Below are 17232 nucleotides of genomic sequence, written 5' to 3'. Positions count from 1 at the left end.
TTTTTGCCAGGCTTTAAGAAGCTAAAACACCGATGCCAAATCTGAGCCACATCGACACTCCACTGATGAGTTCAGCTCAACTTCTACACACTATCCGGGTAAGGTCATAGTTAATTGAAAAGCTCATTAAAAATGAAACGTCACATACATGCTATTAACACAAGAGTACAGATGTTTACAGCAGCGGAAAAATGACATTATATGCTAGCTTTATTTGTTACATTTTGGCTGATTTGGCTTTATGTCTTGTTTATTTGTGTAAAATGGTGCATAAGTGAGCGTTTAATGAATATAAGATTGTCAATAAGATTGTCTACTCTCACATCAACACAACACGAGTCGTGGCTCTCTCATAAACACGTCATATATCTATGTTTAAGGAAAGATATTTCGTCAATAATTTTGTTGTTGTTTTGTGTTGTTTTATACGATTGCTTCTTAAACCAGCAGTATAGCAGCATCCAGCAATAGACGACTGGACTGACTTATGATGATCTTACTAGTCACTTAAATCTGCAGTGTGGATCTAGCTAGTCCTGACATGATACACAACTCTTGTGTTCTTTAATCACAGCAACAATGTCTTCACCCAGACGCCGGCGCCGGCGCGACAGCATTTCCAAACTCCATGAGGAAATTTCTCCAGAATTCAACAAGCATTTAGATAAAATTATTGATCTCACCAATGAGTTTGAAAATGGTCTCAGACTTGCTATTTTTGCCCTTCGAGGAGCAGTGATAGCTGGAGGGATTGGGGTGGTGTTTGCAGCATTATCTTTCATTTTAAATAATGAAGACGTTTCTGACATGTTTGCTGGATCAGGGGCAGCTGTGGCTGTAGTCGCTGCATTATGTGTTGCTTTCGGGATACACAAGAAAACACAGCAGGAGAAGAAATTAAAACGAAGCATTGGAGAGGAACGCAAGGGATTTCAGGATAAAATAAACCTTATTATTGACATGCTGGAAAAAAACTGTCAACGAACTGAGGAAATGCTCAGAGATCTTTCGCTATCAGAGCACAAAGCCCAGGTTTTGAGTGAACATCTCGCCTCCTGCTTCAGAAAAACACAGCTCTTTCAGGAACATGACAGTAAAGTGGGAGACCGGATGTCTAAAGTTGGGCTTTTGTCTGGAAACCTTTCAGAAATGATCGCCAAGGTTAGTTCTGTGCCTGACATTTTAATCATGATCCAACTTAATTAGTGCTACATACATTTCCACACGGATGACATTTTGGAAAATGATTGCAATGCAGTTTGTGCAAGTCCAGAACTGAGATCAGCTAAGATAAACACACACACACACACACACACACACACACACACACACACACACACACACACACACACACACACACACACACACATGTGACTGACTGCTCACCAACCGGAGGGCTCGTGTTACTCTCCACTCAACCTGAGGCATTCCTACACTTTCCTCCTGTGACGAGAAATAAAAAACTGCAGGAACGGAATAACGAAAAACTGTAGTGGTTTTGAAACCACAAAACTTGTTCAGTATAGATATGTAGAATAGGCTACAATAGACAGCCAACAATAGGGCAGATTCTGAAACCTCATTTGCATATTTGCTCTGCCTACCAATAATAACCAACTGCAGAACCGCAGAACCATACGTCATAAAAGTGTGAGGACGACAGCTCCAGCCTGACAGTCTGATGCCGGAAGTGGGCGGGGTCAAAGTCTGATGCCGGAAGTGGGCGGGGTCAAAGTCTGATGCCGGAAGTGGGCGGGGTCAAAGTCTGATGCCGAAAGTGGACGGAGTTCATGTTTAACACGGTAGAACAAGGAAAAGAAGAAGAGAAGAAGCTAAAAATAAGTTATATCTTTGTTGGATGCAACATACTTAACGTTACGCTTATACAAAACGGCTCTTAGTATTTTGTAAGTTAATATTCAACAATACTATTGATCTGTCATTGACACCATATGAGAACTGAACTGAGCTGGATGATAACATCACAGTTTCGCCAGAATGGCGAACGTAACGTTATATAGATTCATTAACTGAATGAATAACTTTTTTACAACAGAAATGAATCAACACTGAACCTACTTAAGCTGGATTATGACACTATTTTGTTCTAGATCTGCCGAGACAAAGTTTGTTGCATTATTTTCCTATGATCCGTGTAAAGCTGCTTTGAAACAATCTGTATTGTAAAAAGTGCTATATAAATAAAGGTGACTTGACTTAATAAATGTGACTAATTGAGAATTGTGATGATGGCACTTGATCATGTATTGTTATTTTACAGTTGGATTGTATCACTTTGTTAGGTTACATATTTATGGTTTGTGATTTAATTTGTTGTTAAGCGTTGTATTTTATAGCATTTGTTAAATTTTTTGACCATGAGAATTGCATTAATTGTATTTTATTTCACCTACAGAACCACATAATTCAGAGAGGTTCAGCGCTAACACCTTTGGAGCAATGCACAACATGCTGCAGAAATGTTCACTGCCCTTTTTGTGATAGCAGTATTTTTAAACGGGACAAATTGAATAATCACATTAAAATCCACTTTAAAAAGGCTGTTGTTCGTGGATGTATGAACATCTGGAGTTATTATTTAATATACAGTGGCAATAGATATTATTTTACATTTATTCATTTGGCAGACGCTTTTATCCAAAGCGACTTGCATTGCATTTCAAGGTACACATATTTAATTGTAGTCCCTTTGAGGTTGATAGTAACCTCCTTGTATATATAGTAACCCCTTGTATATATATATATATATATATATATATATATATATATATATAATTTTATATTATAAAATTTATACAACACTTTGGCTGATGCATTATCATCTTGCACATGATAAACGTATTTCTAAATATGTTACAATTTACAAGAAAATGCACATTGTTCTCAAGGTGGCATCTTTCCCCATCTTTTTTGTTGTTGTTTTTTTTTTTTGTTTAATTGCATAACAAGACTTTTTACTCTTACAAGACTTATTCTTACAAACTCACAAGTTCTAAATTGGACGACCTCTGACCCCAATCTGCCTCCTCCTGACGTCTCAGCTGCTTCCCAGTGTTAAACACACACACACACACACACACACACACACACACACACACACACACACACACACACACACACACACACACACATCAGTCAGTTAAAGCTGGCAGACCACGGTCAGTCCAGCAAAGGGTCATTTCAATGTCTTACTGAAAATAAATGAAAATCAACACTTTAAATCAATGAAAATCAAAATTTTCCATTACAGAGGTTATTAATGTGGCTTGTGACAGATCGCTGTATTCCTGCTGATTTTACTACTTAGTAGAAAGAATGAAGGAACATTAGTGTATGATAGGACCCATACTGTTTATCACTAAAAATAAAATAAAATAAATAGATTTTAAAAATCTACCGCATTTACAAAACATATTATCTGGAAATTAATATATCCTAATAAATTCTGAATATCCAGATTACAGATATACACAAATACTCTAATAGATGTGTTTAAATGTTTCTTATTATTATAAAAAGCTTGACCAAAAAAATAGATAGACCATTTAAAAGGTCCATTTGATTATTAAGATATTAGATAATAAGATTTATGTTCAGTGTTGACTGTTATTCAGACAGAGACTCTCTGATAGTATAAATATATCTGTTTAATGTCAAATGTCTCTTCTGACATTTTTTGCCAGGCTTTAAGAAGCTAAAACACCGATGCCAAATCTGAGCCACATCGACACTCCACTGATGAGTTCAGCTCAACTTCTACACACTATCCGGGTAAGGTCATAGTTAATTGAAAAGCTCATTAAAAATGAAACGTCACATACATGCTGTTAACACAAGAGTACAGATGTTTACAGCAGAGGAAAAATGACATTATATGCTAGCTTTATTTGTTACATTTTGGCTGATTTGGCTTTATGTCTTGTTTTATTTGTGTAAAATGGTGCATAAGTGAGCATTTAATAAATATAGGATTGTCTACTCTCACATCAACACAACACGAGTCGTGGCTCTCTCATAAACACGTCATATATCTATGTTTAAGGAAAGATATTTCGTCAATAATTGTGTTGTTGTTGTTTTGTGTTGTTTTATACGATTGCTTCTTAAACCAGCAGTATAGCAGCATCCAGCAATAGACGACTGGATTGACTGTATGATGATCTTACTAGTCGCTTAAATCTGCAGTGTGGACCTAGCTAGTCCTGACATGATACACAACTCTTGTGTTCTTTAATCACAGAAACAATGTCTTCACCCAGACGCCGGCGCCGGCGCGACAGCATGGAGTACCCGCCTAACATGCTGTGAGAGATTGCTCTTATTGTTTTAATATGTTGTTATGTTCATGATATTTATGGGTTTTCACTTGATATGAAGGACCAGAATAATTATCTGAGTGTTTAACATAATTTTGATAATGAGGCAATGTTTAAAAAAATCATAATAATGTAAGGCCCGCTATATTAGTCCAATCTCCGGTTCGCCAATACACGGGGAAGGTATCACGTGTTCTGTCCTCACTCATGCAAAGTATTGGTTGGTTAAATTTGTAATACATTGATCATATGTATTTACTCGTTACTTCATCTGACTCCATAAATGAAAGGTTTTAATAATATCTGTGCCTCACTAAAAGTGAGCGAATGTTTGACTATTCCTTTTAACCATTAAATAAACAATGTCAAAATCAGTTGGAATAGTCACATTGTAACAATTTAATATTTCAGATATCAGAGACCAATTCCACAATCAATTCAAATATCTAGAACATGGTTATACATTGGTTACACCAAAGAATCTTACCCAGCTTGTAGCCTACCTGAGATAGAGAGAGAGAGAGAGAGAGAGAGAGAGAGAGAGAGAGAGAGAGAGAGAGAGAGAGAGAGAGAGAGGGAAAGAGAGAGAGAGAGAGAGAGAGAGAGAGAGAGAGAGAGAGAGAGAGAGAGAGAGAGAGACCACCTACTCCATTCGTACCCAGCCAAGAAGAAGAGACAGAGAGAGCCAGAACACCTTCCTTTATCCTCTGACCAGGTGACAAGGGGGATGGGGTGAGACCACCCTCAAATGGCTTCTATCCCACAGAAGGGGGGTTGCCTTATCTGGCATTATCTCTAAACCAGTTTCCTATGAACTTCTATAAACCTTATTTCCTTTTATTTTATCTATCTGGATATGAGATATCTGTACCACTCACTTTGAGACATTTCAAATGACACCAAAAGCATAACAGTCAATGATAAACATTCACATTAAACCATGTTCTTGTGTGAGTTCTTTATTGTTAGTTCATGTGCTTCTGTGAGTTCAAATGTTAATTAGCCAGCCGGGCCCTTTTGTCCCATAAATCAGGCCTCAACCAGTATTTTCAGTCTTACAATAATAAAAGCCTGTGTAGTCTCAAACTAAAGAAATGTTTTCATTGATACATATAAGCCAATATACACAATAACCATAAATGCACTAACTTGTATTACGAGATCTACAGAATATACTATATACAAATCCCTGATGTTTCTGCTTTGTTTTCTTTTTAGATCTGATGTTATTCATCTCCAAGAGGAATTCAAGAAACTCCATGAGGAAATTTCTCCAGAATTCAACAAGCATTTAGATAAAATTATTGATCTCACCAATGAGTTTAAAAATGGTCTCAGACTTGCTGTTTTTGTCCTTCGAGGAGCAATGATAGCTGGAGGGATCGGGGTGGTGTTTGCAGCATTATCTTTCATTTTAGATAATGAAGAAGTTTCTGACATGTTTGCTGGATCAGGGGCAGCTGTGGCTGTAGTCGCTGCATTATGTGCAGCTTTCGGGATATACAAGAAAACACAGCAGGAGAAGAACTTAAAACGAAGCATTGAAGAGGAACGCAAGGGATTTCAGGATAAAATGAACCTTATTATTGACATGCTGGAAAAAAACTGTCAACGAACTGAGGAAATGCTCAGAGATCTTTCGCTATCAGAGCACAAAGCCCAGGTTTTGAGTGAACATCTCGCCTCCTGCTTCAGAAGAACGCAGCTCTTTCAGGAACATGACAGTAAAGTGGGAGACCGGATGTCTAAAGTTGGGCTTCTGTCTGGAAACCTTTCAGAAATGATCGCCAAGGTTAGTTCTGTGCCTGACATCCTCAAAGAGATCATAGAAGACAACAAGAGGCTGAAGGACAAACCTGCAAAACACACACATGAACAAATATATCAAATGGAGTTTAAGGAGAAAACAGAACAATTCATTAATGATATGCAGAAAGGAATTTTCCAGTTGAGAAAATCAGTGAAAGAACTCAACCAAATATTAGACAGAATATAGAATATTTTCAGTTCAACCTGACAAAATTAAACTTACTGTATCGTATTATCAATATTAGTGTAACTGGATCCACCTAGAAGAGAACAACACAACTAGCAAAAAATATCACATTTCATTGAATCATTTCATCATTTCATTGTCCTACAACGACTAATGTTAACATTGTTAAACGTTATAAATATTTAGGATATCTTTTCTAAGTAATTTTTATTTTTGATAAAGAAAACGATTGTTAAATGCGGAGAAGATTCAGGAGTAAGACTATGTTTTTGCTTGCATTATTGATCAAAATAACTGAATGTTGTCATTGTGTATATATTATGCACTTCATATGTATGACTTTAATTACAAAACATGCAATAAAATGTACACACAAAACTATTTGAATAAAAAAATGCATAAAGTATTTGTCTTTAACCTTTTAATGTCCTCACTTTTCTTCCTTTCTTACTTTTTTGAAGAACAACTAAATCACTTTATTTTTAAAGGTATAGTCTGAAAGATCACTGGTGTCCATTTGAACGGGATTGTTTTATATATGAATATATTGTAGTATCTGTCAGTATCTTAATTTGTGTACCTTTACTATAAATCTACTAGTATGTGTAGTAAGTGTTTAAATAAGACATTAATCTGAAGTAAGAAGAATATTATCATATTCCGTGTATTTGAGATTTCCCTTGGAGTTCTTTAGATACAGGTTTGACTTTAATTGATCACTAAAAACTAATATAAAACACACACTGTTAAATTCTTATTTAACTAATAGTAATCAATAAAAGCTAAACATTATAAATACTGTATATATATCGGCTGAGACTCGCAGGCAATCACAGTCATGCTGATATAGAGCCATATCGCACCGCTACTCATGTGATACTGCATTTATACAACAGTCAATGCATTTTTGCACACGTTTGTCTTATTGTTTACAACCTTGTATCAGTCCCTTTCAACATAAAAGTCTTTGCTTCTGACTCAGACATCTAATGGTGTAATAATGTAACTTTCACTGAAGTTTTAATCACAATCACTAATGGACCCTTTCTCAATACCAAATACGGCATGTTATTAATATTATTTATTGAAAAACAATAGGTAAATAAACAATATTAGCCATTATAAAAGTATAAGAAGTTTGTACAATAGGAAATAAACAAGCAAACAGTTCAGTCAAAAGTACAAAAGCAGCGCTAGTTATAGTACAGGATTACAGTTAAATAAAAATATAAAGCTATAAATCTTAACTTTTCCCTTGGCCAAATTGATTTGCTCTGGAACAAGTAATAGACATATAAGATCAAAGATTGTCCACTTGATATATGCAAAATACCTCATGTTTAAACACTTATCTACATAAGAGCCAGAGGCAAACTCCCGAAGGACTGGCGGAGATTAAAGTGTTAGTTCACCCAAAAATGAAAATTCTGTCACCCTCGTTAGTTTTGTTTGTTTTTTGCGCACAAAAAGTATTCTCGTCACTTGATAAACTTGTGGTTGAGGAACTGGAGTCACTTGGACTATATTAACAATGTCTTTAATAACTATTCTGGGCCGGCAAGTTTAAATCCCTTAGCAGCCTATGGAGGAGTGAGACAGCTCTCAGATTTAATAAAAAATATCTTAATTTGTGTTCTGAAGATGAACGAAGGTCTTACGGGGTTGAAAACAACATGAGGGCGAGTAATTACTGACAGAATTTACATTTTTGGGTGAACTAACCCTTTAAGCTGTTCTCGCAGGTACAAGCGCTGAACTACATCACCAGATCATCCGTGTTGTGTTTTCACTTTCAGCTCACATCTCTGAAAACGTCTAAACAAATTGTCAAATATTTACTATGTTTATATATGTGATATATATGGTGAAATAGTTCCAGTCCTGATACTGGTAGAATATCGCATGGCTGGAAAAGGCTTTCATTCAATCAGAATTGATTGGATTCTTGAATTACACTCTTGAATTCTGGTTGATTATGAGCAACATATTACATATAAAAAAATGTATAAAAAAAAAAAAATATATATATATATATTTTTTTTTATATATATATATATATATATATATATATATAGTTTTTTTTTTTTTTCACTCATGCTCATGGATAAATCAGTAAGATTTGCACGAATCTCTAACTGGAATCATATCTATATATTTAAACTATTTAGATCATTGTCTATTTCTCTGTCTCTTTCCAATTTATATTTTGTAAATTCCTCTCTTGTTTTTTCTATTTCCTTCTGGACATTGCAAAGCTCATTGTGTGTTTTCCTCATGTGAGCGATGGATTTGAGGACACTGAAAACGACCTTTTCTGGATCATCTACTTTTCCCTTTCTCATCTGGTGAATGTCTACAGAATCCATCACTATGAAGGCGACGTCAGCTATGACTATTAGTCCACCCAACACACCTGAGCCTGCTTCTGCTGCCACTCGTCCAACTCTTGCAGTCTGAGCAACAATTCTGCTAACATTTGCCAACAGACCTAAATTCATGAGTTCTGTGCCACAAAAAACGTATCTTTTGTCTACATTGCATGCCATTCGTACATTGTCAACCGCTGAGTTGCTGAAAAAATAACTGAACCTTGTAATTTTCCTCAGTACCTTTCTCAGTGTATTCAGTGGTGTGAAAATTGGTTCGCTTACAGATTCATACTTCTGCTGAATTTGTTCAAGGCTCTCTCTGAATGATTTTTGTTGTACTGTATCAGTATTGTTGGATGCAGCACCTGTTACACCACCTGCAACTCCAACACCAATCCCAACACCAGCTACAATCAGAGATGCTCCAAGAGTGAACGGTGCCAAAATTAAATCAGCCAATGCAGTGATTCCTCCAGCTGCCCCGTTCACTGAACCTGACAGACTCCCCGCTCTGGCTCTGTAACCTGCAGACTCCATCGAATCTGTTATTTTCCCCCACTCACTAACTAAAACCTCAATGTCTTTATTGTGCTTGTCGTAGGCCTTATTAAAGGCATTGATTGACTTCATGAAGCTTTGCTCAAGTGCTTCTGGAATTCTCTTATTTCTGTCTACTGCTACTTTCAGGAATGGTTTTGCTAGAATCTCATCAGCTGATGGTCTCTTATGAGGGTCACAGCTGAGCATTTGTCTGATCAACTCCCGCAGTTCCTTTGAGTATCTCTTTGAGATGGGAGGGGGGGTTCCTGTCATGCTGGAAGAATGTAGTGTGTGACGCTGTAGGATATTTGCCTGTGGGAGAAAAAAAAGAAAAAAGAAAAAAAGTATCTGGTTAGTGTCAGCAGGGGTTGAATAAAAAACTGAAATAATTGTTGAAATAAATTGTGACCCGATCTGGCGAAATGAGTCGGAAGTCGCAACGTTCCATTTTAAGATATGGGCCGTTTATGTGGAAAAACAATGAAATAATAGATTTTTTTAATTATTATTATTATTGCTAAATTTCAAAGAACAGACATTCACAAATAATCTCCTAAAGTTTCGTAGTCCAGATAATTGAGAAAAGGTATTTAAATGACTATTAAAGTTTACAAAGTTTTACTAAATTCGCTGGAAATGAATATTGCTTTTCTCAACTCCTCTCGTCACCTCTGAGCATTTCCCGGGAATCCCCTCAAACGTCTCTGCTTTCCAAATATGGTGTTACACGTTGTATAGAACCAATCATAAAGCTTAGAAATGTACACAAACGCTGATCATTTGTCAATGGGAAGCCCCGTTTCGACTGACCGGCACGCGATTGGTCCAGCCATCCTCCTGTCAGACTCGTAGCGCTATGTGTAAACAAGCTAGCAGATCTCCTCAGAAAGATTAATTTAATAATTAATTATTAATTTGAGAAATGTCGCTGTCAAAAGAGAGCAAAGTCGCCAAAAGCGTTGAACTCACTGGAGGCTTCTAACCTAAGCTCTGCTGCTGGTCAGCAAGAGTGGCTAAGGCTAGTCAGTGATTGTTTTGGATCTGGAGACGTGTCATCCTCTGATGACAGCTACAGCGAAAGTGACAGCCCTGTGGTATTAATCGTGTATGGATGTGAGTGAGTGCAATTATTCTGTGAGTGTATTTATCTGCAAGGAGAATCCATTACAATGTGTTTGATTTATTTTAACCCAATATTTAACTGTTGGTATCTCCGTTATGAATTTGTTCTGTTATTGTCAACTAGCCTACACAAAGATATGATTGCATAGGCTAACATTATTTGTTCTCTGTTTCCTTGTCTCTCTGCCTCTCTCACTTTCTCTCTCTCTCTCTCTCTCTCTCTCACACACACACACAGACACAGACACAGACACAGACACACACACACACACACACACACACACACACACACACACACACACACACACACACACACACACACACACACACACACACACACACACACACACACACACACACACACACACAGACACACACACACACCCCCTCTCTCAAGCAAAACTGTAGCACCTCTGTTCAATCTTTCTGATTTTAGTAAATGTTTGTAAAAGTGCCTTTTAAATTATTTATTCAAATAAAAAATTTAAAATAATTTGAGCTTCAGCCTGGCATAATAGCATATATTAATGTCTTTGGTCAAATTAAGCTGTACAATAAATAGTTCATCCCTTTAAATGCAATGGATTTTGAAAGATATCAACAAAAAACAGGCAAAAAACTTTAAAAGCGATTTTCTCAGGTTTTCAATTGGAAAAAGAGGACAGACGACCATAATTCAAATGTGTATATCTTTACAACCATTCAAGGTATGACTTTGACTAGGATATCAGTTGAAAGCTTATGGTCTCCTCTTTCCATTAATACCAAAATCTCAATTTTGAAGTTTGGGTCACTGTGACTCATTTTGCTGGATCAGGTCACAATTATTGTGTTGGTGTTCAACAGCAAGAGTCCAGCACAGTTTAATCAGAATATCTGAATGAGTTTTAAAACACAATTTACACATTTTTAATTCCTGCAAGTTTTTCTCACACATAGACATCAAGATTCAGCGTCTCAACAATGATGACATGCTTAAAGAGGCTATATGCAACTTTTTCCCCAAAATAAACGTAACAATAGCCATTTATGCCTCAAACATCTCCTGATGAGCATACTGACACCTTGTCCGCTCACAGTGGGTGCACCTATAAGCCTGTATCCTATTTTTCCTATTTTCTGTCGGGTCGGATTTTTCCCGCGCTGTCTGCGGATGTGACGTCAAGCGCGTTCATGTTAAACGTTTCAGATCACTCTGCCACCACCGCTAGTCAGCAAACAAACTTAGTTTCTAAAACAATATATGTATTTGACTGTTCTTACCTCTGTAAACATAATGTTGACTTCTTTGCAGCGGATGACTTGTGAAGTGTGCACGTACGAGAGCGAGCAGAAAGGAAGAGCAGTTCCGTTTTTTGGCCACAGGTGTCAGTCGCGAGTTTAAATTCCAGAAAATCGCATGTAGCCTCTTTAATAGCACAACGCATTCTGGGAGCCATGGGTGAGTTTTATATGATTCTCCCAGAATGCATTGCGACATGAAGCATGTCACCATTGTTGAGATTCACAGTGTTACTATAATCATTCATTCTCATGAGATCAGCAAACAAGGCTGCTTTGTGAGGAGTACAACTGTTAGTCCATAAAAAGCCAACATTATTGGATCTCGTTTTGTCTTGCTGTTCTCGTCATAAACAGATACAGCAGCCAGACAAATACTGATGTTAAAGAGTCAAGAGTCAAAATGCCTAACTAAAGCACACATTGATCACCATAATGGAGGAATCAAACCAACTATTATGGTTTGGTGTAAATGGAGCAGAACAGATTACACAGATGTGGCAGAAACATTACTTTGACATTTTCAATGCTGTTAAGAGTAATTATTTTATTGTTGACAAAATTGAGAAGAGTGAAGATGTGATTGTCACTTCACAAAAAGTCCTTGAGATAATGATGAAGCTGGATTACAATAAGGCATGTGGTGCAGACGGGGTATCTGCTGAGCATTTAAAATATGCTAGCAGTAAACTGTATCCCTTGCTCGCCATTTGTTTTACAGGCTTTCTAATACATGGAGTCTTACCTGAACAATTATTGTCTGTCATTTTGGTTCCAATTGTAAAAGATAAAACTGGTAAAATTAATAGTAGACCTATAGCTCTGGCCAGCACTTTGTCTAAGGTACTGGAAAAGTCCATTTTGAATAAGTTGGAAGAGTTTTTGCTGACCTCTGATAACCAGTTTGGCTTTAAACCCAAACATGGAACAGACATGTGCATTTTTGCTCTGAAAGAAATTTTGGATCTGTACAATAGGCATAATACAACAATGTTTATGTGTTTTATTGATGCCTCAAAGGCCTCTGACTATGTAAACCATGAAAAGCTATTTTCTAAGTTGTACAAGAAAGGTGCTCCAAAATGTCTTGTGAGAATTCTGATTTTTTTGGTATGGCCATCAGTTAATGTCTGTAAAATGGGGAAATTGTTTATCTGCATCTTTTTGTGTGTCAAATGGAGTAAGGCAGGGCAGCATTTTGTCTCAGTTTTTATTTAATGTTTATATGGACGACTTGTCAAGGTTTTTAAATGATTGTGGAACGGGCTGTAGGGTTGGCAACAGTACTATTAACCACCTAATGTACGCTGATGACCTTGTTATTTTCTGTCCATATAGCGCTGGGTTACAAGAGCTGTTGCATGTGTGCTCTCAGTATGGAACAGACTTTGATATAAGATACAACTCAAAGAAAAGTATTATCATGATAGCCCGGAGCAGAGAGGACTCCAAACTGGCATTCCCTGATTTCTTTTTGTCAGGCAATAGACTTAAGGTCACTAATGAATGTAAATATTAGGGGCACTATGTGACTGCAGACTTGTCTGATGACAGAGACATTTACAGACAGTGTGGCATGCTTTATGGACAGGCTAACATGCTGATCCGCAGGTTTGGAATGTGCTCAACACCTGTTAAAATCAGACTCTTTAAGGCGTATTGCACTACCATGTATACTGCTCACCTGTGGAGGCGCTACAAAAAGAGTAGTATGCAAAAGCTAACTGTAGCGTATAATGATGCCATGCGGATGCTACTGAGGGTCCCACGATGGAGTAGTGCAAGCCAAATGTGTGTAAATGTGGGTTTGCCAAACTGCCCTGCTGTACTGCCAAATCTTATGTACAGGTGCATGTGCAGGCTCTCAAGCTCGGTGAACAGTATCATCACTGCATTGACCAACCCTGACCTAAGCTCAGTGCGATATTCTTCTAGTATTTGGACTCACTGGCTTATGAGCCTATACAGGAGATAAATGTATTGTTTTTATGTGTGTCTCTTTTTCTTTGTAATATGGACCATCATTCACGTGTCTGAAATAAACAAGAATAATACTAATATTATTTTCAATAAAGCATCAACATCTAAACCTCTTTTGATTCTCAATAAAAACTTCTGTAGACGTGTGGCAGAAATAAAGTCAGTCTGGTTAGTAATAAGTGAAGCTGGTAATGCTGTTAGAGGAGTTGTTTAATCCTCCTCCGATAAGATCTTCGGGCTGTTTACATGACACCGTTTTCAACAAAAAATGTAAAACTATTTATGCGCGTTGGCCGTTCATTTACACGACAGCGGTGTTTTGGGAGCCTGAAAACGCTAACTTTTGAAAATGGTCTCTGTGTAAACAACAAAAACGTGAATCTCTGAAGATGATGATGTCAGCCTTTGAAATATCAGCCTTTGATTTTGACATTTCTTAATACCACACAAACATAACTACAAGCCGTGTACATTACCAGACACATACCTCCCCCCTTCCGTTCTATAAGTTTATATATTTTCTTTTTCTTTTTCTTTTCTCTTTTGCTTTTGCCCCTGCAGCTATCACTTCATATATACACACAGGCATACACTATCCACACTCATGCATAACATGTTTCCAAATCCATTTCCCCTCAAACACCTTAATCATGACCAACTAATGTAAACCTCAGATCAACAAATAGAATTTGCTCAAGATCATTCTATTCAATCAATAATAATACGTTCTTTTGTTTGTCAATTGTCTTGTCCCTCTGTTGTCTGTCTGTCACCTTGTCGTGTCTTATATGTTACGTGTTACACTCTGTACGTGGTGCTATAATCCCCCCTCCTCTTATGTACCCAGGGTCTCACTAAACTGGGTGAATGGTTACGCACTGTATATAAATCTATTGTCTGTATTGTAATATATTGTGTTTAGGGTTGAGTATTGGTTGGGTTTTATCCGATACCAGTACCTACTCGGTATTTTTCAAACGGTTCCGGTGCTTAAACGGTTCTTAAACCGGTACTTAAGAAAACGAAACCGCACACACTTTATCAAAAAAATAATACCTGTGTGTGGTTTCTGAAAAAGATTTTCTGATTAAATTAAAAATTGTGCCGTTTAAAAGGCTACTGATGTAGCCGAAAACACTTAAGTTAAGATCAAAATTTTGTCTTCTCATATTATTTATATATATTATATATATATTATATTACATATTATATATTATAGACTTTTACAAAACAGAGACATATCTGACACTGAGCAGAAATATTTAACACACATAGTATAGCCTCATATAAATATACTTGATATACTTCATACTTGATATGCAAGATTTGCAGTTGGCATTAAAATACTAGACTTACCCGAAGAGGAACACTGCAGCTGAACTTGAACTTTAGTCAAGAGTGTCAGAGGTTTTGGGTTCTAATCCGCATTCGTAGTTTTTTTTTTTTTTTTTACCGATTATGCTCATCAGTGGTTGTATATCAAGCAGGGACACTTTGTGTGCATTATATGTTGTGATTTCACCAGAACGAATAGATATGAGGCACCGTCTAGGGCAAGGGTTCCCAAACTTTTCCATGACAAGGCCCCCCAAATACTACTAGGTTCTGGCCAAGGCCCCCCTTTTGCAGGATGTGTTATTGAACCCATCTACAATACTGCAGCAAATGTAGAAATAAATAAATAAAACATCTAGGTGAACATCAGATTATGTGATGGTGTTTGATACCAGCCAATCAGAAAGATTATAGAGATGAACCGATTACAATTTTCAAGACCGATTCCGATTTTTCATTGAGTTTGACCTGCAGATACAGATTTTAGCCGATTCTGATTTCATTTTTTCTAACCACTTTACAGCACACACAAATATTTATTTTCTATAAATATATTTTTTATAAAACACCACTTTTACCCAAACTGATTAATAAAAACAAGTTTAAATGGGTACATTTTCTATAAATATTTTTGAGTCTTCGTTTTCTTTTCTGACATAGCCTACTCCAGTTCTTGTTAAAACACACTATAGCCTACATGCAAATTATGTGCATTTTTGGTACTTTTTGTGTGAAATCATATTTATTTTGTCCATCAAAAGTGTGCTTTCGCTTTAATTGAGCGTGAGCAGCGCAGCAAAAATAGACTGCGCCGAAACCCTCCGCTGCTCACGGCACGCGACGCTCCTGCTTGACGCTCACGCGCTGCTCCTGCTCGCGGTGTGAATGCACTCACTGAACATGCACGGCGGAAAAAAATTTGCGCTGCTCACGCGCCGCTTGCGGTCTGAAACGGCCGTAATTCACAAGGTTTCCTACATGTGCGTTCTGTGTGCACGTGTGATGCTGATGTTAAGCGATGTTAATCATGCGGCGCCCGAGTGCATTTGAATCGGCATATGTCAGACTGAAAATCGCCCGAAAATCGGCCAATTCTGGTCACCAGCCGATCAATCAGTTCATCTCTAAAAGATTAGCATTAAAAGTATAATGTTCAGATAGGCTATGCAACAAATTATTATAATGTTATTTCATAACAATACTCATATTAACACTTTTTTTTGGTGACGTTTTTTAACTTTTTTTTTTTCAACTTGCTGCGGCCCCCCTGGCGCCCCCTGGCGGCCCCCAGTTTGAAAACCCCTGGTCTAGGGCTTAAATCGAACTTCATTCACGCACACATAAAACGCTTGCATACACATATACTAAGTAGTCACACATACATGTATACTGCTGAATGCTCCAACTATATGAAATGCACAACGTCACATCTAAAGTCGCTCACGCACACACACACACAAACTCTACACACACAAGACGCGCAGAACTCTCCGCACACATACTCATCTGAGACGCGAGCACACACACACACACACACACACACACACACAAACTCTACACACACAAGACGCGCAGAACTCTCCGCACACATACTCATCTGAGACGCGAGCACACACACACAAACTCTCCGCGCACATACTCATCTGAGACGCGAGCACACACACACACACACACACACACAAACTCTACACACACAAGACGCGCAGAACCAGAGGTGGGACAAAGTCATTGTTATGCAAGTCACAAGTAAGTCTCAAGTCTTTGCCCTCGAGTCCCGAGTCAAGTCGAGTCAAAGATGAGGCAAGTCCCGAGTCGAGTCAAAAGTCAAAGCCAACAAGTCTCAAGTCGAGTCCAAAGTCCTACCATTTTAGTTTCGAGTCATTTCAAGTCCTCTTACCACAGAAATAAAATGTATACAAATCATGTATGTATGTGAGATTTGTACTTATTTAAACCTCTTTTTATACAATGACATTAATCAAATACAGTAAAAAACTGACAATTTAGTTTCACAAAAAATGCTTGTATTTCAACAGCATATTGCACTAGAACAATGCACAGCATGCAGCTTCAGTCCTGTATTGTATTGACCTCATATTGCAAAACAGTTTAACTTTCATATAGACATGGGTCGTTTTAGCCTAAACCTTTTTAAACATGTCATCAATAAAATCCTCACTCCTCAAAATCATCACTTCTGAAAAACTGGACCAACCTGATAATATAATTGGAATGCCTCCATAGAGACTGGTGTGTATGAGAGAGAGAGAGA

At 37.4% G+C, this 17232-nt stretch overlaps 2 protein-coding genes and 1 long non-coding RNA gene across 5 annotated transcripts in view; 2 read left to right on the top strand and 1 right to left on the bottom strand.

Annotated features, from left to right (window-relative positions):
- Window positions 1-1355: 1355 nt before the first annotated feature.
- Window positions 1356-2247, top strand: LOC309492580. Its single transcript, XR_014203604.1, has 2 exons — window positions 1356-1748; window positions 1813-2247. It is a non-coding gene; the product is annotated as an uncharacterized lncRNA (long non-coding RNA).
- Window positions 2248-3158: 911 nt separating this feature from the next.
- On the top strand, window positions 3159-7252 carry LOC309492494 (uncharacterized protein). The gene is made up of 3 exons (XM_082161509.1): window positions 3159-3792; window positions 4262-4325; window positions 5556-7252. The coding sequence occupies exons 2-3, from the start codon at window positions 4267-4269 to the stop codon at window positions 6331-6333; spliced, it is 837 nt and encodes a 278-aa protein (XP_082017635.1). The 5' UTR covers window positions 3159-3792; window positions 4262-4266; the 3' UTR covers window positions 6334-7252.
- Window positions 7253-7399: 147 nt separating this feature from the next.
- The window catches only part of LOC309492437 (uncharacterized protein), a 49295-nt gene continuing 39462 nt past the window's right edge, over window positions 7400-17232 (bottom strand). For all 3 annotated transcript variants that reach the window (XM_082161411.1, XM_082161413.1, XM_082161412.1), the window contains one exon: window positions 7400-9554. In XM_082161411.1, coding sequence (XP_082017537.1) covers window positions 8481-9554 — 1074 coding nt within the window. In that variant the 3' untranslated portion in view covers window positions 7400-8480. The remainder of the gene's footprint in view (window positions 9555-17232) is intronic.

The sequence above is a fragment of the Leuciscus leuciscus genome (genome assembly GCF_965113295.1).
Source record: "Leuciscus leuciscus genome assembly, chromosome: 2".
NCBI classification, from domain to species: Eukaryota; Metazoa; Chordata; class Actinopteri; order Cypriniformes; family Leuciscidae; genus Leuciscus; species Leuciscus leuciscus.
This window is presented reverse-complemented; position numbering and strand designations above follow the sequence as displayed.